Here is a 22,658-nt window from a genome sequence, read left to right as displayed (position 1 = left end):
TTTTTATCTAAACCCTCCTAAATTTTAGACGAGTCTTCGGGTTTGGGCGAGTAGCTCAATTCAAGAACAGGTCTACTATTGGGAGAGTAATGGAAATATTTAATTTCAAAGGTTTAATAACTAAATCGAAAGAATTAATAGTTTAATGGCTAAAATAAAGGGAAGATGATAGTTTAGTTACCAGTATTGTAGTTTATCTAATGTCGGTAAGTAAAAGTAAAAAGTGATATTCGAAGGTGAAGGGTTGACTGACGGTGAGATACATTTTGGAATTTGGACTGCCCACGTGCTCCCCTCACTCCTTTTCCTTTCTTTCACCTAAACTTGTATCTTAGTTTAGATCCGCTAACTTTAATTAATAAACTAATCATAATATAAAATATAATTACAACAAACTCAGTACCAAAAAAACAACAAAATAAAGCACAAATTAAGTATTAAAATTTGTAGGATATTTCGCATTAATCACAAATCTCGTATTTTTGTATTAAGAGTTAAATTATATCGTTTATTTAACTGATTCATTCGGTCTAGGTCAAGTTTTATAATAATTTTATAAGTTTATATAATTTTAATTTTATAAAATTTTATATTTATTATAATATTTATACTATTATATATATTTTTATAAGTTTATATTTTTAAATATTTTTATGAAATAATATTAAATTAAACTAGAAGTTGTTATATGTCACCATCTGATTCATCTATTAATTTATTTTAACAGTCAATATGATTAATGACGACAATCGTTATATGAGAATTTAATAAAAGGGCTTAATTGATGATTTTATATTTTCTCAAGGGCTTTTTTGATATATAATTCTAATAATAATAATAATATAAGAAGAGGAGGAGGAGGAGGAGGAGGAGGAGGAAAAGGATAGAAACACAAAAGACGGGATTCTTAGGTGTGAAATCTGAATCCACTGTCTCAAACTCACTTCAAACACTTCCACTTCCCTTTCTATGCAAAAAAGCTAAAATGTCTTCAATGAGTCATTGAAATTTAAATCTAATCAAAGCTTCAACAAAACATGGGTCACTTAAATCTACCACCATCCAAGCGAAATCCGCGCCAATGGAAACTTTTGGACATCGTCTCCGCCTTCTTCTTCGCCCTCGTACTCTTGTTTTTCTTGTTGGTCTTCACCCCTCTCGGCGATTCCTTGGCTGCCTCTGGTAGGCAAGCTTTGTTGCTTTCCACCTCCGATCCAAAGCAACGGCATCGTTTGGTGGAGCTGTTGGAGCTTGGCCATCATCACCAGCCTATCGAAGCTTGCCCTGCTGATTCCGTCGATCATATGCCGTGCGAGGATCCTAGGCGTAATAGTCAGCTCAGTAGGGAGATGAATTTCTATAGAGAAAGGCATTGCCCTTTGCCTGATGAAACGCCTCTTTGCTTGATCCCTCCTCCTCTTGGCTACAAGATTCCCGTTCAGTGGCCTGAAAGCTTGCACAAGGTATATATATGTATATATTTTCTTCTTCCAGCTTCTAGTTAGTGTTTGGGGACTTGGATTTTAGAAATAGTGTAAATTGAGTAGTAAATTATTTAAAGATCTAGCATTAATGAATTTGTTAAAATGCTTGAATTTGAAATTCTTAAAATATTATATTAAATTCCAACTAATTTGTTTGTAATATCTGTATTTCATTCTTACTATTTATATAATAATGAAAGCGGAGTATTTAAGGCATTGTGGGATTGTTGGGTTTTCCTTAGGTAGCATTTGGGAACTAATATTTCAGGATTTGGATCTCAAAAATAGTGGAAATTGAGTACTAAACAATTTAGAAATATAACATTAAATAATTATTTCTCAAATACATGGATTTGTTAGAAGCTTGTTTACTAATGAATTTGAAATCCTTAAAATATTTTAGGATTTGATGAATTCATGTTTTTATACTTTTCTAATTTAATGTTATATTGAATCTCAACTAGTTTGTCCACTTTATTCTTACCATTTACATAATAATTGAAATCGAAATCCAAAATTTCAAATCTAAGTTCCCAAACGGAGCATTAGAGATTATTGAAACACGAAATTTGCTATAAAATTTCTTAGGGATGGCAATGGAGCTAAGCAAGAATTGTTTTTGTCTATCTCTGTTCCACTCTTACAAGAATGTTGAGAGCGTCACTTCCATGGATCAGTAATATCCATAACTGGATCACTGCTCTCCGATACTTCAATTTGATATTGTTCAAATTATATGATTCTAAGCATATTCATAAACATAATTATAGTTTATATATATGATTTCTAGTATACTGATAATATAATATATTCATATATGTATGGTTTTAGTAATTTTAAAAGTCGAGCGAGTGGAGCAAATAGTAAAATTTACTAAAATTGTCTCGCTCCATCACCTGCATTCACTTCAGTATAAGAACTTCCACATTCAGCGTGGATTCCTGTCGAGATCCATAAAGCAGCTCGATTATTTCCATCCCTAAAATTGCTCCTTTGTTAAAAAATGGAAGCTAATTATTAGTATTTACTTGTAAGAATTCCAAATATATAATTGCTAGGTATGGTTTTCGAATATGTCACACAACGAAACTGTGGGTTTGTTTTGTATTCCATTAGAGATTATTATTAAACACAAAATTTTCTATAAAAATTGATGTTGTTTCCATAAAATTGTTTCATCATTTATTATACTTTTAGAAATGGAAGTAAATTGTTAGCGTTACTTAAAGCAGTTCTGATTGTTTCATGGTTAGATATGGCATTCCAACATGCCACACAACAAAATTGCTGATAGGAAAGGTCACCAAGGATGGATGAAAGAGGAAGGTCCTTACTTTATTTTCCCTGGTGGTGGAACAATGTTCCCTGATGGAGCTGCATCGTATATAGAGAAACTTGGACAATTCATTCCCATAACCGGTGGAACTCTTAGGACGGCCCTCGATATGGGCTGTGGGGTACGTTGACACTATGTTGTATAGTAGTATCTTGTAATGCTCATACTTAAGTTTGCACTGTTTGAGTATCGTACTCATTATGGCCCTCTGCAGGTTGCTAGTTTTGGGGGTTCAATGTTAAAAGAAGGCATTTTGACACTCTCATTTGCTCCAAGGGATTCACACAAAGCACAAATACAATTTGTTTTGGAAAGAGGGATACCAGCCTTTGTTCTAATGCTTGGCACCCGCAGACTCCCATTTCCTGCATTTGCATTTGACTTAATTCACTGCTCTCGTTGCCTTATCCCTTTTACAGCTTATAGTAAGGTTTTTTCTTTGTTTTGCGAGTGTGTGGACTGCTTTTTTTTTCTTTTTTCTTTTTTCGCATTTATATCTGCCTTTATTCTTTGGTCGTAGTGTGAAGAAATATGGCTTTTTCAGATGCAACATATTTCGTTGAAGTGGATCGGTTGCTTCGTCCGGGTGGATATTTGGTCATCTCCGGACCCCCTGTGCAGTGGCCTAAGCAAGACAAGGAGTGGACAGACCTCCAGGCTGTTGCAAGAGCATTGTGTTATGAGCTTATTGCTGTGGATGGAAACACAGCCATTTGGAAGAAGCCTGATGGAGATTCATGTCTACCAAACCAAAATGAATTTGGGCTTGAATTATGTGATGGATCAAATGACCCAAGTAATGCATGGTAATCGTCATGGAGATCCTTAGTTTCAAAGAATTCAAAATTCTAATAGGATTTGCCTTTCATCCTGAGAAAATTCCAACAAGAATTTGATGGAATTTTCTACCTAATTTAGCTGCATGTTCAATAGTTACCAGATTCCGTTCCCAATTTTTTCTATTCTGTTTATTTATTGATTCTAGAGAAGAAACATAGTGTTATAAACTTCTTTTCTTTTTTGTTTGTAGGTACTTTAAATTAAAAAAGTGTGTGACTAAAACATCTTCTGTAAATGGAGAATATGCTATTGGGACAATTCCCAAGTGGCCAGACAGGCTAACAATAGCTCCTTCAAGGGCCTTGGTCATGAAAAACGGGATTGACTTGTTTGAGGCAGACACGAGGCGGTGGGCAAGGAGAGTTGCCTATTATAAGAATACTTTGAACGTGAAGCTTGGTACTCCAGCAATACGCAATGTCATGGACATGAATGCATTCTTTGGAGGGTTTGCAGCAGCACTCAAATCTGATCCAGTATGGGTGATGAATGTTGTTCCTGCTCGGAAGCCATTAACTCTTGATGTTATATATGACAGGGGCCTTATCGGGGTATACCATGATTGGTGAGTTACTGTAGCATTCTACCTTTATTTACTGAAAATGTTGATTGAATCTCCCATTGAAAAGGGTTTAGCTGATGTCGCTAGATGAGTGATTACTGATTATTCGCTTGGAGCTATGATTTTCTACTTGCGTGTTTTCACTGTCAAACTAGATCCCTGATTAACCCTTATCCTTGAAGCTTTGTCATGGTTGCTTGTCTTCTAGTTTTGTCGGTCTTTTCTTATGATGGTTTGATGTATAGTGGTCTTTTATGGAAACTCTCTGGTTAACTCTCTCTATTGCTGTTTGCAGGTGTGAGCCTTTCTCAACATACCCCCGTACTTATGATCTCATCCATGTAGCTGGCATTGAATCACTAATAAAACTCCCGGGTTCAAGCAAGAGCAGGTAGATATAACCATTAGCTTCATCCTTCAATTCTGTCTTTGGCTCTTCTTGAATTTTTGTAGCATGTGTTATGCGAGAAGTTCATGAATTACTTGAATTTGAAGTTATTGCACATCGCAATACTTTTATGTGCTTCAGATAACCTTTTGCTCATTTTATTCTCCATTTTAAGCTTTCACCTTCCAAACATGATGCAAAATAAATAAATAATTAAAGAAGCATAGAAGCACCTTTGTTTCATAGGAGTCTTTGCATGTCTTGTCGTTATTGAACAGACTTGTGCAATGTTTCTGCACGGATCATTCTGTTAGTTTACTCGTTCGAGTTTTTGTCAGCTTTTTTCATCAACTCCGATGGTCCTGCAGGTGTAATCTTGTGGATCTAATGGTGGAGATAGATCGAATGCTGCGTCCAGAAGGAACAGTCGTGATTAGAGACTCCCCTGAAGTAATAGAGAAAGTGGCTCGGATAGCTCATGCAGTAAGGTGGTCAGCAACCATAAACGACAAGGAACCCGAATCACATGGAAGGGAGAACATTTTGGTTGCAACCAAAACCTTCTGGCAGCTAACTTCATCGTCATCATGAGGCAGCCTTTGTTCTTCCTAATATAGGTATTTCTCCTTTTCGTTTCTTTTTCTTTTAATTACGATTTTAAGTCAATTTGTCTTCTCCTTGCATCAAAAAGGTGCAATCTTGTTTCTTGTTCCGTGTTCGCTATTTTTTTTTATATCAAGAAACTGTAGATTTAGAAAGTATAAGAATCAACAGGCTGCAACTTTATTATAGTACAGACATAGATTGCGGTGAGAATTTGATTGTAATTTGATGCCATTAGATTGTTCCAACTCTAACTTGGTGCTGCTGCTCTGCATTACCATTGCGATCCTTCTGTGTGTGGTTTGATTAGTTATCGGCTCGATAACTTTTAGCTAGATAAAAATACCATGGATGCTCTTATACTAGGAATCGGATTACATTTTGCCTTCTCTACTCAAAAAATGGACAAATTAGTTTATGTATGTTTGAGAGCAAATTGGTTCTTTTGTTAAAAATTTCTTACATTTCTACGTTTAAAAATTGGTTCTTGTATACTGTCTGGTTAGTAGAAATGAATGAAATTTTTAATAAAAAAGGACTACTTAGCTCTTTGATCCAACGAACAACATGATAGTCGATACTGGCTGCACGGGCCAGTATGTACGGTTTTAGTCTAAAACCAGTATCAAGTATTCTATGTTCTGCTTCAGCCAAAATTTACATGCGTTTAGGCCATTTCAGTGTATTTCAACCCATTTTGATCAATACTGGTTCATATCTATTGGTACAAAATTTTGGCATTTTCAATCAAATTTTTAATTTTAAATTTTAACCATTTTAATTTTTCATAAATTACATTTAAAATTAGAAGTTATTAATTTGAATGATTCAACCTAATTAATAATTAATAATTTATATTTGTATATAAATATATTTATACGAATGTAATTGACATATGTTTACATTTATAATATATAATTTATTTATTTTTACCAAAATAATATATAATTTTTAAGAAAATTTAACATAAGCTATAAATATATATATATGAAAAAGATTTAGATGTATATATAATTTATCAAGAAATTAAAATTACACTAAATATGTATATAAAAAATATTTAAAATATTGATAAATCTAAAATGATAAATCGAAACATCTCGGTGTTAAGACAAAAATGGTTCGTCCATTGGTGCAGTATTGATTACCTTGACATATAGGAATTATTTTATCTATTTCTTGAGTAAATAGAGTCAAATGCAATCTGACTCTTAGTATAGGGATTTTCATGATTCTTTTATCTCTGTAGCTCTTTCAATTTGTATATGACACATATCTAGATATGAATTTGAAAATACAAACTTCCAAATACATAAAAAAAAAGCTTCAAAAGAATATATAAATGAAGTATTACTCGAAAGTGTTTTGATCATGTCAGTTTTGAAAACGTATTCATATTCAACACATATTACGATGATCTTATTAGACAATATCCCATCAAATGGGGTTATCAAATATGACATGTTTTTATCTGAAACACATATCAAATATAAACTCATATGATGCAATTATAGAGTATACAAAATATAAATCCATATTATTATAAAATATATGTTAGCTTAGAATTTATAAAAATAAAATTATTAAGCATGAAATAAAATGGCATATCTTTAAAAATTAACATAAATTAAAATCAAGTTAAAAGGAGAATATAATATTAATATAAAGTTAAAGTTGTTCATAGAACGGATTGGGTCCTGTTTGAACCATATTAACGTATGTTATACACACACTTCAAGTTTGCTCAAACTTACTTATATTTATAAATGATTAAACTAAGTTTATTTTAAGTCTACCAATATTTTCATTTTTAGTTTTTTACAAATTTTATGTTAATTTTAATTCAATGTTTAATAATTTAATATAATTTTATTTATTTTAATGCTTACCAAAATTTTAGCTTGCTCAAATTTTAATTTTAAATAAATATCTCGGTCTCTAGATAAATCTAAGTAAAATCGGACGCTTACCACCAAGATTCCATAATCTAGGAACCAACCTCTATTGAACAAATCCTTGCAAGTGGATTGAAGTTGTTAAAATACATAACTATAAATTTAGAATATAAATAATAAAATAAACATAAAAGATATAAAATAAATTGGATCGAAAATTTGAACCGTTAATATTATTAATTATTATTTAATTAATTCAATCATAATTAAACACATAAAAGAAATATGTTAAAAATTATAAACTAATTCCTTCAATTCAACTATCAAAAGAAGAAGATTTATCGTGTATATGAAGTTGATAAAATCAATCTTGAATATAAATTATAAAACAGGCAGATAAAATACTAAAAAAAAGTGATGACGCGTCCTCTCATTCAAGATTTTTATTTTGGGGGTCAAAAGGGATACTAAAGATCTTCTATGTGATTTCCATCATACCTCACATGTTGTTTCTGTTTATGTTCATACGACAGCTTGGCAAAGTGGGATATATATTTTTAATTAACTTAATAATGTAATAATTGATTTTAATTGTATTTTTAATACATTAATTATAATTATAGCAAGGACCAGGGGAGAAATTATTTGGACTTACCACGTCATTTATGAGTCCTTTACAATTATTTAATGATATTTCAGTAATTTTTTCTATATCATTAGAACTTCGAATCTCAAATCTTGAAACTGAATCCCGAACCTTTAACCCAAAACCTTAAACTCTGAACTCGAATTTGAATCTTGAACCCCTAACCCGCACCTGAATTTGAGTTTAAGGTTTAGGTTTGGGTTTGGATATGAAATTTAGGATTCGAGATTTAGCATTTGAGTTTGAGGTTTTGAGTTCGAGATAAAAATAAAACTAAAATTATGTGTTAATGATATGAAAAAAATTTACTGAAATGTCGTTGAATAACTGGTAAGGGACTATGAATAATATGGTGAGAATGGTCATAATTTCTCGGAATAGGGATTATACGTATAAATTAAAAAAAATTAAATTTGAATTATAATTTTTTAATTAGTATTACAATTGAATTAATTCGCATTCATGAATCCAAATTATTGATTTTTTTATATAATAAAATAATTCAAATGATTCATACGAAACTCGAATAAGCTTTTCATAGATCTAATTAAATTATTTTTTTAATTAATTAGCTTAATGATCTTTTGATTAAATTAAAAATAAAATAGGGCTAATTAATTAATAATTAGTCTAATTTCTCATTTTAAAAATGGTCAAAGACCGGTCAAAGCTTCCCCCCGAATATTCTGTGAGGGACATATATCCTTGTCTGAATAGTCAAAATCAAAATCCCTCATATATCTCCGTAAATACCACTTACCGGAAAGGGTATTTTAGTCCACCAAAAAATAATATACTCAATTACTGATCGTTAGATCCTTCAATTATGAAACAATGCGACGGATTATATTTCTTGTTTGACTGAATACAAATTAGCTTTGACCCTGTGGCTTTTATGGAATACAAAGAGAAGATTTTATTGAAGGAGGAAAACTTTTTTCTTTTTCCTTTTGATACAGAGAGAGGGGAAAGAAAAAGAGAATTTGAAGATTTTTTTTTTAATTTAGGTTTTTTTTGTTGAAAAAAACTCCTTTAGGTTTATTTTTTTTGGCGATTGTATTTAATTTTTGTTTGGATTTTTTTTTTCAATTATTTGTTATTCTGGTGATAAATTTGAAGGCGGAGGAGGAGGGGAAGAAGAAGAGAAGATGCTGATTTTGTCTCTTCTCTTCTCTTATTTGTATTGATTGCCAAATTCATTTTGTTTACCTTCTGGGAAATTAGGGTTTCGGTTTTGTTGAAATCTAAAATCATGAATGTTATGCGTCGTCTCAAGAGCATTGCTTCCGGTCGCTCTTCAATTTCTTCTGATCCTGTAAGTTCTATTTTTCCCTATTTTAAATATTTTTTTTTGCGATGGATTTGATTAGTGATAATCTCTGTTTGTTTGTTTGTTGGGAAAATGAAATAATAGAAGTAAAGTAAAACGAAACGCTTTTTGGGGAATATTTTTAAAGCTTCGTTCATTAAAATGATTTTTCCCCCTTTTTTATTTTCCTGCACTTAATGTTTATATATTTTTATCATTTCTGGCATTCATGTTTAGATTTAGCTGGATTATTAATTGTTTTACACGCAACATGAGATTTTTATTCCCTTTTGTTCTTTTCCTAGTGAAGTTATTTTTATTATTTTTCTAAAATAAAAGAATATGTATTTTGAGATAGTTTTTGAACTTTTCATTTGGACTGAAACACCTAATGGCAATGTTAGCTAAGGTCTTTTCCTTTTTGTTTCGTTTCTGGAAGGTTATTTGCCATTACTTTTTAATGATTTCTTACATGTTTGTTTCATCATTGAACGTGTTCTCTTCTTTTGCTGATCAATGTGGATGGATCTCTTCTTTGATTTTGTGTTTGAGAATATCTTATTTTAGTTATATGTTTGTGTGAGGATAATTTATTGTTTTTGCTGTTATGTATCAATGCATTTGAAAATAGCTCAGGTTAGAAAAAAGCTTGAGTTGGAAAAAGTTTGTCTAAAAAAATAGTGGAAAAAATGTTCATTTAAGAATTTTTAAGTGTTTGCCTTTGTTTTGAAAATGTGTAGTGAGAAATTAAAATGTCAAAAACAAGTTTAGATTTATTGGAGATTTGAAGGTAATATTGCCATATTCTCTAAAAGTCAGCTTCCAGAATCCAAAAGCTCTATTTTCTTGGCTTTTTGGTTTGGGTTGGCAAACCATGATTTTGACTGCAAAAGTCAAATCTTTGTACCTGTTTAGCATGGGAAAGATGTACCAACAATAACGTAGAAGGGGCCTAATTGTTATGGGTTAAGTGTAGGTATAGAGTAATATGTTTTTCAATTACCGTGGTGGTGGTTGATGGTATGCTGTGTTTTAGTAGTGAATTTTATTCATTGTCGATATGTCGGTGAGATGGTGATGTGTCAAATCTTGATTACTGTTTTTTCCCTTGAGAACGGGTAATGTTCTAAACAGAACTTATTTTCCTTGGTAGGGGCTGTATAAAATGCTGTGGATTTTGTTTCCTACCAAAATTGTTGGGTTCTTGTGATGTTGTGCCTGTAGTATGTAATCATGGACTGAAATCTAGAAAGGGAAGGAAATTGTAAATTTACATTTGACCCTCTGCACACCACCCCCCCCCAAGAAAAAAAAAAACACCGACTGAAGTGTTATTGATCAAACTACAATTAAAACTGCCGCATACCCTTTACTTTTAGCTTTGACATATTAACATTTAGATTGCTTCTCTAATTTGTTTATCTTCCCTGAACTTGACCTTAATCTGGGATGGTCCACATAATTTTTGTTAGTGACAAAAGCAGCTTGAGTGAGGAGGCCGAACTGAATGTTGATTTGTAACTTTAGGAGCTACTTGCCTGTGTCTATTTTGCGTAAAATTTATGCAATCTGAATTGCTTCTTCATTGTTGAATGTCACTACCCACTTATGTATGAAGCACCTTTGTGCTGGAAGGAGTACCATGAAATTTACATCAAGACTAGTATCTAAAGATAGCGACATAAAAGGAACTCCTATTTTTATGACTCTGCTTGTATACTTTACTCTTTTGCTTTCATGTATTGAGTACCCTTGAGAAAATCTTATTTTTCTCGTCAGGGTGGGGATTCTAGCTCCAAGAGGGCAAAGGTTGATCAAGAATCAGGTAGGAGTCGCAGAGAATCAAATTTAGTTGAGAGTAGTACCTCCAGTCGAGAGCATAATATGGCTTCTACATCACAGGAAACAGTTGCAAGCACATCCAGGGTTCCTTCTGTTGCTAGACAACAAAATCTAGTTGTTGATCAGCTCCCTAATGAAATGCGTGAAATGAGAATTAGAGATGAGAAAACTGTCAGCCATGATGATAAGGTGATTTTTTGTTCTTAATACTCTTCTGAACGTATCCATACATGTATGTTTATCATCCTCTTAAATCCTTTCTTCATATATGTACACATACACGCATATGGATATATATGTGCATATATATAAGTTTGAAGCTCTTGTATAATTTGAAATATTCAGTATTGAACTTTAGCAAGGTCAATGAATTGAATCAGTGAGTAACCAGTCTATGTATTCCTCAGGCTATGACTTGGATTTCTTGAAGATATCTTGTGATCTGCTTTATGTATACTTTTTTTGATTTTATGAAATGATTGAATTTCTTTCTATAATTTATCTAGCTTGTTTGGCTTTTTCTAAAATTACTGTTTCTGGAGTGCAATTCACAGGATCCTGAGGCTACTGTTATTAATGGAAATGGAACAGAAACAGGTCAGATAATTTCAACTACTGTTGGTGGTCAAAATGGGCAACCAAAACAGGTAATTTGATTTTTGGTTATTGTCGTTGTATATGATTGAGTGCTCATCAAAATTGTAAATTATCCTTAGCAGCCTATGTGCGAGTTACTGTTGCTTTATTCCTTTTTTAACTTCTTGATTTTTTTTTCATTCTTTTCTCCTTGGTGTAATGGGAATAAGTTTTTTTCTTGTGAGTCCATGTGTTGTAGTTGCTATTTAAAAAATGAGCCCTAGTGCATGCGTGGTATTTAATTTCTATTTGATTATTCTATTTGGGTTAGGCTGTGAAGAATGTTTAACAATGCTTTTTTTTTCCCGGGTCTCAGACAATGTCATATATGGCGGAGCGTGTGGTTGGTACAGGTTCATTTGGTGTTGTCTTTCAGGTACGAAGTTATCGGTGTGTAGCAATCTTCTTGTCTGTGGTCTCTTAGTGTTTGCATATTCAAAGTTTTTTATTTTTTTTGTCTCTTTGTGTTTATGGTAACATTTATGTTATGGTGTAGGCTAAATGCTTGGAGACAGGTGAACCTGTTGCTATAAAGAAGGTTTTGCAGGATAAAAGATACAAGAATCGGGAACTCCAGATTATGCGTGTACTAGACCATCCTAATGTTGTCCGGCTGAAGCACTCTTTCTTTTCATCCACTGAAAAAGATGAGCTCTATCTTAACCTTGTTCTCGAGTATGTTCCAGAAACTGTACATCGAGTTTCAAAACACCATAGCAGAATGAATCAGCATATGCCCATTCTTTATGTGCAGCTGTATACATATCAGGTGATCCTTGACCCTTCCTTTCTTTTTCTAAATTAGTAGTGGATTGCAAAATTCTACCGGTTGGAGTTTTTAACACTTCAGTTTGTATTCTCAGTGCGTGCCATGATAAGCTGTATTGCTTCTTTCTTTCTTTTCTTTTTGTAGATTTGCCGTGCTCTAAATTATTTACATCATGTGGTTGGCGTATGTCATCGTGATATTAAGCCACAAAATTTACTGGTAAGACATTTTTCCATTTTATCATAAGCTGAAGGTTGATGTCAAGAAAAATTTCAATCTCTTGTATAGAGGTTGTTACCCTTCACCTTGGCAATTTGTTATCAACTTGAATGCATTTAATGTGTGGCACTGTGTATTTTTGGCCAGTCACACCAGTTTGAGTATGCTAATGTCATAAAGTGGTTCTTTACTGCAAAATTTGGTTTGCCTTAACACGTCTTTGCTTTTATTCTTCTTCTGGTCATTGTTTGTGTTATCGAATGCCAAGGCATATTGGAGCTAATGTCATGATGTATTCACAGGTATATCCCCACACTCACCAGGTCAAGATATGTGATTTCGGTAGTGCGAAGAAGCTGGTATGTGCAACTTTTTGGGATGTTTGAATGTCTCTCTCCCCCCGCCCCTGTTTTGTAAAACTTATGGAGATTTACTCTGCTATCTTTAGGTCCCAGGGGAACCCAACATATCATATATATGCTCACGATATTATAGGGCTCCAGAGCTTATATTCGGGGTGACGGAGTATACCACTGCTATTGATATGTGGTCCGTTGGTTGTGTGATGGCTGAGCTTCTGCTTGGACATGTGAGTTTATAAAAATATATTTCTGATGCAACTTAGATGTCAACTTATATTCTATTTAGCTCCCTAATGCTTTCAAGGCTCTAGTAACTATTCAATAGTATTCATGTTCCGTATATTATCATTTCTTCTACCTTTTCATGATTGTCAGTTTCGCAGATTGTATTGTCATGCATGGCATTCATGATATTTGTTTCTACCGATGCCATCATCCTTCTGAGCCCTTGTTTGTTTATGAGCATTAAAGGCTTTCGACATCCTGGATGTCTATGTGAAAGCACAATTTGCAAACTAGTCTTTTATCTTCCTAGCTTCTGGATACTTTTGTGTTCTTATTTCTAGCATCCATCTATAATATGGTGAATTTTTATCTTTTGACAATATTCTGTTCTATACAATAATGCTCTATACAAGGTATGCACTAATGCATATTCCGTGTTACCCCATTTGCAGCCACTCTTTCCTGGTGAAAGTGGTGTTGATCAGCTAGTGGAAATTATTAAGGTATGCATATTCGGTTTTTCATTTTTCTAGTTTCACTTTTCTTTTTCTAGGTTTACTCATCTTTTTCCGTTTGAGTTATTGTTTCAGATATTGGGAACACCGACCAGAGAAGAAATTAAGTGCATGAATCCAAATTACACTGAGTTCAAGTTCCCTCAGATCAAAGCCCATCCGTGGCATAAGGTTTGCTGATTGGATCATCTTCTAAATACCTTACATGCTGTAAAGAAAAGCCAATCTTACGCTTGTTACAATTTCAGTTATTTCACAAGCAATTGCCCCCTGAGGCGGTGGATCTTGTGTCGAGGCTGCTTCAGTACTCACCGAAATTACGTTGCACTGCTGTAAGAATTTTGTATTGCATTATTGTTGTTTTCAGTTGAATATGCACTCGTGCTCGTCTATAATCTTTGATAGGGTATTTTAGTAGCAATTGACTTATAAAGACGCTTTGACATGTGCGCAAGTTGGAGTGTATCGTTTTAGTTTCATGTCTTTCACAATGTTTTACACATGGTCTCGGTGTTGAATCTAATGAGTGTATTGCTTCCTGCTTTTCAGTTGGAGGCATTAGCACACCCCTTCTTCAATGATTTGAGAGTCCCCGATTTGAGCTTGCCTAACGGGCGACCCCTACCTTCCCTATTCAATTTCACAGCTCAAGGTAAAAGCTACTTCAAAATCTTCACATCGTATTTTATCTTCGAATCATCATGGTCCGTAATTACTCATGTCAATGGTTATGCAGAACTGGCCGGTGCATCTACCGAACTACGCCAACGTCTTGTCCCTGAACATGCAAGGACATAAAGAATATGATTAGAAGGCATCTGTAGGCATTGTAAATTGGTTTTCTGATGCTTTCTTTGCCTCCCATGACGAGGTACGCCACACCACCTTCGCTGGTCAGTTCAGGTCCGAATCCGATAATCTTTGTTCCTTGATTTAATAGTTACAAGCCAAGACCCGAAAGCGCGAGTCAGGGAGGCTGGTAATGCTTTTAGGTGGATGGAATATAGGAATGCTAGCAGTGGGGTCTTGGGAATTTTTTTATTTTTATTTTTTCTATATAAATATATTTTTCATTTGCAATATTATGTGCCTCAACTAATGATAAAAAAAGACTCGTTAGAGTTCATTGTTCCAAAAACCGTAAAAATTTTCAACTAGAGGATTCATGAGTTTTCCCTCTTATATAAAAGTAGATCCAATTAATTTTGGACGTGATACAAACTCGCAAATGGCCATATGTGATACATGAAATATGATTATATAACATGCAAATGTATTAAAATACACTGCCAATGACATTTGTTGTTAATATTCAGTTTTATAGTTGTAATTTTTGGATTTTTATGGTCCCTTTGAATGGGCAGTGTATTTATCTGCTATTAGTGTAAAAATAACGGTGGCAGTTAGATTAGATACTGCAGTGATAATGTAGTGTGAGACAAAAAAATTTAGGGAAACATCCAGGGGTTCTTAGTTTCTTTTTATGTGCGTTTTTTTTAGGTTTTGTCTTGGTTTGTTTTTTGATTTGGTTTGTTATGAAGCTGTGGTTTTGTGTTGTACTTGGGAATGTATTTTTAAAAAATGAGTAACAATTTAGAAAAATGAAGTAAAGTACACACTAATCACAATCTGATATGATACTAATGCATTAAAAGTTGCATGTTTGTGTTTAAAGTCATTTTATAAATATAAAAACTAAACTATAGAGAAGAATTCTCAATTGGTGTATGTTGTACAAACAAAGGTCATCTAGATGTAGTAATTTAAATAAAATTTACGAATAATTTAATAATTATTTTATATTTTTAAATTAAATTATTAAATTATAAATTTATTAATAATTAATGACTTTAAATATAGTTTACGGAATGATAAAAAGATATCTAGCTAAACTCATTTTAATATCAAACTATTACATTTACAAAATGAGAAATTTTATGTTGGTACAGAGATTCAAACATTGGTGATTGAAACTATGCTCGCAAGAATTTTTCATGTTTAGTTGATTAGAGCATTCAACATCTCTTTCTGTTGAATTTAGATTTGGATTCATATAGCAATATTAGGATATGACCTTGATATTCCAACAAAAAAATTTGAGATAGATAAACAAAATGTTTGCAAATATCATGCAAATTAGTTTTCATGTCTTTAATCTTAAAAGAGTACTTGTTATCCATTCATTTTTACAGAGTCAGACGTATTTATGAGATGTGTTGAGTCGAGTTCAAGTCAGGTTTATGTATGATATTAATATGTTTTATGGTTGTCTAAACCTAATTTGGCCCAAAATATAGGCAGAGGATTTTGCTTAAGTTCGCTCATTTTTAAAGAAAATTAACTCAAGTGTGTTTTAGACCCGTCCATATTATATTTAATATTTTAGATAATTTTTTTATTAAAATTTTAAATTTAGAAAAATTAACATATTTCTGATTTATACAATGTTGTATTATTATATATTTAATTTTATGTGATTTAAATTACATAATATATAATATATATATATATATATACTACAAAAGTATCAAACTAGTCGGGTTAGGCTCAAGTCTTGAATGCTGGAGTATAAGTCCAACTCATATTTTAAACGTGCTTAATATTTTTTGCTCAAGTCTTTTTTTTTTTTTTTTGGTCATTGTATTTTGTCTAAATTCTTATATATTTGAGGATCCTTCGAGCTTAGGCGGATAGCGGTACCTATGAGTAGATCTACTGCTAGTGTACTAAATAAGTTTTCGAATTATATATAATCTATTATTATATTATCAAGTCATTGATTGAGTTCGTATTATAAGTTAATTGTGCACCACTTAATTTGAAAAAAGAACTATTGTTTTAATAAATAACAAATATTACTATGTTTTTGTCCTTAAAATTTTATAAAATCTATAAAAAATTTTAAATTGAAAATAAATCTAAAAAGAGCCTCACAGTGGACTCACACAAAAATTGCCTTAATTTTGCAAGTGTTATTGTGCTTTTATATATTTTTTAATTTTATTTTTACATAAATATTTTCATCTACATGTGAATGTACCATAATCTAATATATATTATGTTCTTTTTATTTGTGGATCTATATTGTTATACCAACATCTCGCAAGCTCACCTCGTGCACTACCAATCTCGCAAGACAATACCCCAAACTAAGAATCACCTTGTGAGTTAAGGACACCTGGGAGGACCTACCGAGCTTATAACCTGGCAAATACACAATGTGGGGACCACACCCTTGACATGGGCAAAATACTTGCATGCATACATCAAATTTATCTATTGTCTTAACATGACATATATCACATACCTACAGTGATAAGACATCAACAAGTCTATTGGGTTCCAAGGAGTGAAACTAATAAGCCTGCCTCGAGACCTTTCAAATAGCCACCGAGCATGAGATCTCTTGAACAACTACTAGGCAAGAGAGTTAAACAAATGAGTCACTTTATTAGGGGTTCGATGGGTGAAGAGTTGAATTGTTTGTGTGTATTGAGGACGCCTTAAAGGAAAAATGGATGCACCAAAGGTTCTGGAATGGATGCATTAATGATAAAGCATCATAGTTGTGCCTTAGGAAATGATGCTAATGATGGAGCAAACTTTGTATCCTTTCGTGGGACACATGTTATGTTGGGAGTGGTTTGTCAATCGTCATGTATGCCCAAACCAAATCAGTTGAAGCTTATTTGCTTCACTTAAGAATTCTCAAAGTAATTTTTAGTTTTTGTGCTCTTTGCAACCTTAAAATTTCTAAGTCTTTTTCTTCTTTTCATCATCATCATCTTCTTCAAGTTCTTTTGTCTTCTTTGTTGTTTTTCTTTCAATGTTCTTCGTTTTTCTTTCTCGTTCTTCCCTCGCCACTATTTCCAAGGATAAGATTTCGATTTTCAAACTTTTTCGGTTTCAGTTCTCTTTAGTGTTGCTTGATTTTAATGGTCGGAGATGACAGAGGCGGAGAAACCAGTACCTTTAAGGCTATTGTGAAGAAGGTGAGAAAAGGCCCACGGTTGGAAAGGAATACGTGATGGGTGGCACTTTTGAGTGTACCAACCAATAAGGAGATGACACAATTGCTTTGTAGTCATGGGTTGGAAGCCAACCACTACAAGTACGACTTTAACATCCTCTCAGAGTCTAATACCTTGAGTATCGTGAGTGGACCTAACCATGGCAGTGGAAGGTTAGGGTTTTATCTGCCCCTTTATGTACTGGAGGTAGGTTCCACTTCCTTTTCATTCGTTCTTGGGCAATGTACTAAACCATTATGGGGTTGCACCAAGGTAGCTAGTAGTCTCCTAATGGATCATAATAGGATTCCTCAACCACTGTATTGGACGGGGGGAGTACCACTACCTGAGGGCCTTCCAAATTTTGTACAAGTTATGCCAAGCTAATCAAACCACCCAACCAGCGCAATTATACTTTGCTATATTGCAAGGGACCCTTCCCGTGGAGAATTTATTGTATGAGAGGGGCAATAATCTGAATTTGAACACAAGTACATACTTGTGAAGTTTGGGGATGGTTTTGGCTTCCCATTGTGTGAACCATGCCTCCTACAAACTTGGTCAACTGTAGACCTCTCTTAGACGAGTACGAGGATGCTGAACGATAGTTCGAAGATTTGCAAAAGGGGTCTTATCTTGTACAGCGAAATATAAAAATTTTGAAAACAAACCTGGTTTGTGATATTTATAGTAATAAACTCTAGACCGAATTCGCACCTGTATTTTCGGATAGACGGATCCTTGTCGTTTCCATCTTTCAACCAAATGATATTATCAGTTATTCTCGTACCACGAACGACTTCAAGTGTGGGCTTGAATGATTCGAAGAAAAACACATGATTAGAAATAGTTTTCTTTTCTTAACGTGAAAATGAAAAATATCTTCCAAAATAGAAACCGACAGAATTTGTTATTTTGGAAAATAGATTCAATAGTTGAAAATAAATTCTCTCTATTTTTGGGCAGAGTAACAATATCTTAAAGTTCTGTTTAATAGCTGTAACAGCCCGATTCTGGGCCTAGTCAGAACAGTGGTTTCGGGACCACAAATCCGACGAGGGAAAATATTTTTGTCATTATATTTTTATGGTCTACAATTTCATGGAAAAATTTGTAAAAATTTCGTTCGAAAATTTCGACGTTTGGGCACTCAATTTAGTCAAAAGGTCTAAATTGTAAAAAGTGTAAAAGTTGAGTTCTACATGTTAGAAGTATCTAATTGTTATGAAATTATAAATTGGGGGTCCTTATATGGTAATTAGACCATTAGTTAATTGATGGATAAAAATAGACATAAGAAATGGTGAAATAGATTTTTTTTAATGGGGGCATTTTAGTCATTTAGTAATAAAAAGAATTAAAAAGGGAAAAAGATTGCAAAATGTGCTCATCTTCTTCATGGTGAACGAAATTAGTAAGGGGGAAGCCATAGTTAGGGTTTTTTAAGCTTCCAAGCTCAATAGTAAGTGATTCTAAGCCCCATTTTTAATGTTCTTTACGTTTTTGGAGTCCCGATAGCTTAATTTAGCTTATTCTAGCAATAATTCATGTTAGGGTTCATATTTGGAAAAATATCCATAGGTGAAATGTGTTTATTTTGCTGTTTTATGGTAGAATATGAAGCTAAAAATTATGGTAAACAACTTTTGCTAAGCGATTTTAAGCGAGAACGGGTAAATTGACATAATCGGTAAAAATAATTAATGTTCAAAAGTGTGTGTTAGAGTGAGAATTTGATGTTGTCATAGAAGGGAAAAATGTTAAGCATGTCATAAAACATAAGATTAAGAGATGAAATTTAATTTCCGAGCTTGGGGACAAAAGTGTAAATATGCAAAAGTTTGGGGGCAAAATTGAAATTTTTCAAAAAGTTGGGGGAGGACTATTTTAACAAATGTGAACATTTAATGAGTTAAATTTGCTATTATAGATCAAGAAAGACGAGAAGATAATCTCAAATAGGGAAAAGAGAAGGTCGTGGAGTAAATTGCAAAATTACGATATTTTTGCACCGAGGTAAGTAAACATGTGAATTAATGCATTATTTTGATATTATTCAATATATGTTGAGATTTAATTGAACATAGAATAAATACTTGGTATAGATACTAAAAATGTGGTTAAGTTGGGAAAGGTGGTAACGTGTTGAAAAACACGATTTTCGGTTGAACATTCGGAATAGGCCGGAGTACATTGAATATAAAGGGGGTTGCTAAGTGCTGATTCCCCCAAGGGGTTGCTAAATGCTGATTCCCCGAATCATTGGTGGTTGCTAAGTGCTGATTCCACCATATTTTAAATGTGAAGGGGGTTGCTAAGTGCTGATTCCCCGACTCATTGGTGGTTGCTAAGTGCTGATCCCACCGTATCTTAAATGTGAAAGAGGTTGCTAAGTGCTGATTCCCCGAATCACTGGTGGTTGCTAAGTGCTGAATCCACCGATAACGGACAACATTCCGAGTGTTCAACAGGGGAAAATCGGAAAGGTGAATATATATATAAGGTGGACGAGAATATATGAGGGATATTGGGTTTGATACTTAATCAACCCATGTGTGAGGTGGAAGGAAACATCAAACCTACAAAAGAGCAAATTTAAATACAAAACTGTTGTGAACAACAACAGTTGGGGAAACTTTGAAAAATCACTATAAATGGTGGAAAATGAATTAAAAGTTTAGTAATATATGAAATTGAAGCTGAATGAGTCTATTTTCATATGAAAGAAAAAGGGGAAGCAAAAGAGTTGTATATTTGGGGATATTTGAATTTTATTGAGACAGGGTTGAACTGATTTCGAAATCTCCTGTTCCAACTTTAGAAAATCACCAAAAATTGTAAAAAAAAATAATTATGGATTGGAATTTACATGCTTGGATTCCTTAATGAGTCTATTTTTAAGAGAAAGAAACAAGAACATTGTTTGAATTTGTTACAGGGAGATAAGTAAATTTTAGTAAGGAGAGGTCAGAACTGTCAGGCAGTGAAATAGGGGAAGGTTTAAAGAATAAACTGTAGTAATTGACTAAACCAAAAATTTTGGAAATTTTATGGTGGAAAGTTATATGAGTCTAGTTTTGGGGAAAATTTACGGAACTTAATTTGGAGCCCTGTAGCTCCAGATAAAAATAAATTTACGACTGTGATGCAAAAAAACAGCTTGCTGGAAATTGAGTAGACAATGAAATTTATGTGTGATAAAAATTATGTCACTATGTAATCTTGTGAAAAATTTATTAACTTGTCATATGTTTACTTATTAAGCTATATGCTTACTCGTTTGTATTTTCCCCTGATTATAGTGACATCAGCCAGTTCGGAACTTGGACGAAGTCAGGAAATCATCCACACTATCATCAACGTTTTGGGTATTTTGGCAATCAACACTTTTGAAACATGGCATGTATAGAGGACTTTATGTAATGTAGTATAAATATGTATATATAGTGTTGTTCGGTTTAATAGGTTGGTGTTTATTAATGGATAAATTGTGTATACACATATATACCTGCAATTGGTTGAAATGTTGAAATCGTTTGAAATTGTGTTTTGAAAACTTGCAGGGGGTTTTATGTAAAATTAAGTAGAAATGCTGCCGAAATTTTTTTATAAAAAAAAATAGTAATAGCTCATACTCTATTCCGTCAAGGAATACGGGTAAGGGGTGTTACAATGGCCCTACTGGTGCCATCTATTTTTAGGGAAAAATGTAGAACCTAAGTTGAATTGTAAAATTTTATTTCAACTAGAAAAACAAACTCCTGGTCTAACTAGAAGTATAAATGGCGGCAACCCTAGTTAATATTACTAGGGTTGGTCGTCCAATTTTTTTAACATGAGAGACTTTTGAGCCTCTCCCATATTAGGTTCAATTACAAGTACTTCTCGAGCTTTTAATTCAATACTTTATAATTTTTTCTAACCTAATATTTGTTTTTCTATTTCTGAAAATAAACTTCTCAATATATTTTCAATTAAATAATATTCTCAACCTAATTCTAATTCCATTAAAATCATAGCGACTTTACCGTAAAAGAATTCATAAGAAAATATATTTAATATTTCCACATTCAATGGTTCACTATGACCAAATGATTTATTTCCATTTTCAAACTTCATTTAATTCTAAAACTATAAATTTATTTCCTGGTCATTTTCATTTTTTATTTTGGAGAAAACCACAGTCATTTCCAAATGATTCCATTTCTCCATTTTCACCATTTCTATTCATTTGATTCAACATGCAATTCATTTATAGTTTTAAGGAGCTAGTGGAGGAACTGATTGGACATATGCAATTGAGGCTCAAATGATTTATAATTAAGTTTCAGCTTTTCGTCTATTAATTATAAACTCATTTAGTCATGAAGTCATTCCACTATAGTATTGTGACTAAGCTCTCTCCAACGACATACCATTACGAAAGCAACTTGACCAATGCTCGTTCAATGACCTTGTCATAAGTATGCTACCCTCATAGGATATCTTTAATATCTTTGGGACACCATTACAACTTCCTACATGAAAAGTCAATTACTATCAAATAGTAATCAAGTCATTCATCACAAATACAAACGATTCATGATCATGCTTACTTTTCATCAACCATGTAATGCTAATGAGTGTCGAGATATTATGCTGAAGCAAAGTATCGTTCCATAGCTACAACTGTGTGAACTGAAATGGTTAAAGAGTCTGTTGTTGTCTCTTGGTGTTGTTCACTCTTATCCTATGTTGTTGTATTATGATAGTCAAGTAGCCTTACATATGAGTGCAAATCCTGTGTTTCATGAGTGAACAAAGCACATTGAAATTGATTGTCATTTTATTCACGATGAGATTCAACATGGACATGTTCAAACCATTTATGTTTGCATCTCTGAACAACTAGCCAATATCTTTCCTAATGCATCGGGGACACAATAGTTTGGATATCTTCTACACAAGTTGGTTGTTTGTAATCTTCACGCACCAACTCAAAGGGTGTATTAGGAAAGAAATCAAGGAATATATTAAG

The 22,658-nt window shown here is 33.0% G+C and overlaps 2 protein-coding genes across 3 annotated transcripts; both read left to right on the top strand.

The window, feature by feature from the left end:
* The first annotated feature begins 862 nt into the window (after window positions 1-862).
* On the top strand, window positions 863-5,467 carry LOC105790350 (probable pectin methyltransferase QUA3). The gene is made up of 7 exons (XM_012617913.2): window positions 863-1,463; window positions 2,738-2,941; window positions 3,035-3,245; window positions 3,365-3,626; window positions 3,851-4,225; window positions 4,518-4,613; window positions 4,979-5,467. The coding sequence occupies exons 1-7, from the start codon at window positions 1,038-1,040 to the stop codon at window positions 5,199-5,201; spliced, it is 1,797 nt and encodes a 598-aa protein (XP_012473367.1). The 5' UTR covers window positions 863-1,037; the 3' UTR covers window positions 5,202-5,467.
* A 3,178-nt stretch (window positions 5,468-8,645) lies between these two features.
* Window positions 8,646-14,852, top strand: LOC105790349 (shaggy-related protein kinase theta). 2 transcript variants are annotated; one of them, XM_012617912.2, is made up of 14 exons: window positions 8,646-9,069; window positions 10,843-10,888; window positions 10,966-11,094; window positions 11,460-11,552; window positions 11,858-11,917; window positions 12,038-12,310; window positions 12,455-12,529; window positions 12,832-12,888; window positions 12,978-13,118; window positions 13,569-13,619; window positions 13,707-13,802; window positions 13,880-13,963; window positions 14,181-14,283; window positions 14,368-14,852. In XM_012617912.2, exons 1-14 carry the CDS (start codon window positions 9,011-9,013, stop codon window positions 14,427-14,429), a joined length of 1,329 nt encoding a protein of 442 aa, XP_012473366.1. In that variant the 5' UTR covers window positions 8,646-9,010; the 3' UTR covers window positions 14,430-14,852. The 2 variants fall into 2 exon arrangements, with proteins under 2 accessions (XP_012473366.1, XP_012473365.1); XM_012617911.2 differs by having other exon boundaries at window positions 8,647-9,069; window positions 10,843-11,094.
* Window positions 14,853-22,658: the final 7,806 nt, after the last annotated feature.

This window comes from Gossypium raimondii, chromosome 8 (genome assembly GCF_025698545.1).
Source record: "Gossypium raimondii isolate GPD5lz chromosome 8, ASM2569854v1, whole genome shotgun sequence".
Taxonomy (NCBI): Eukaryota; Viridiplantae; Streptophyta; class Magnoliopsida; order Malvales; family Malvaceae; genus Gossypium; species Gossypium raimondii.
Note: the sequence above shows the minus strand (reverse complement) of the source record. Positions and strands in the feature narration are given on the sequence as shown.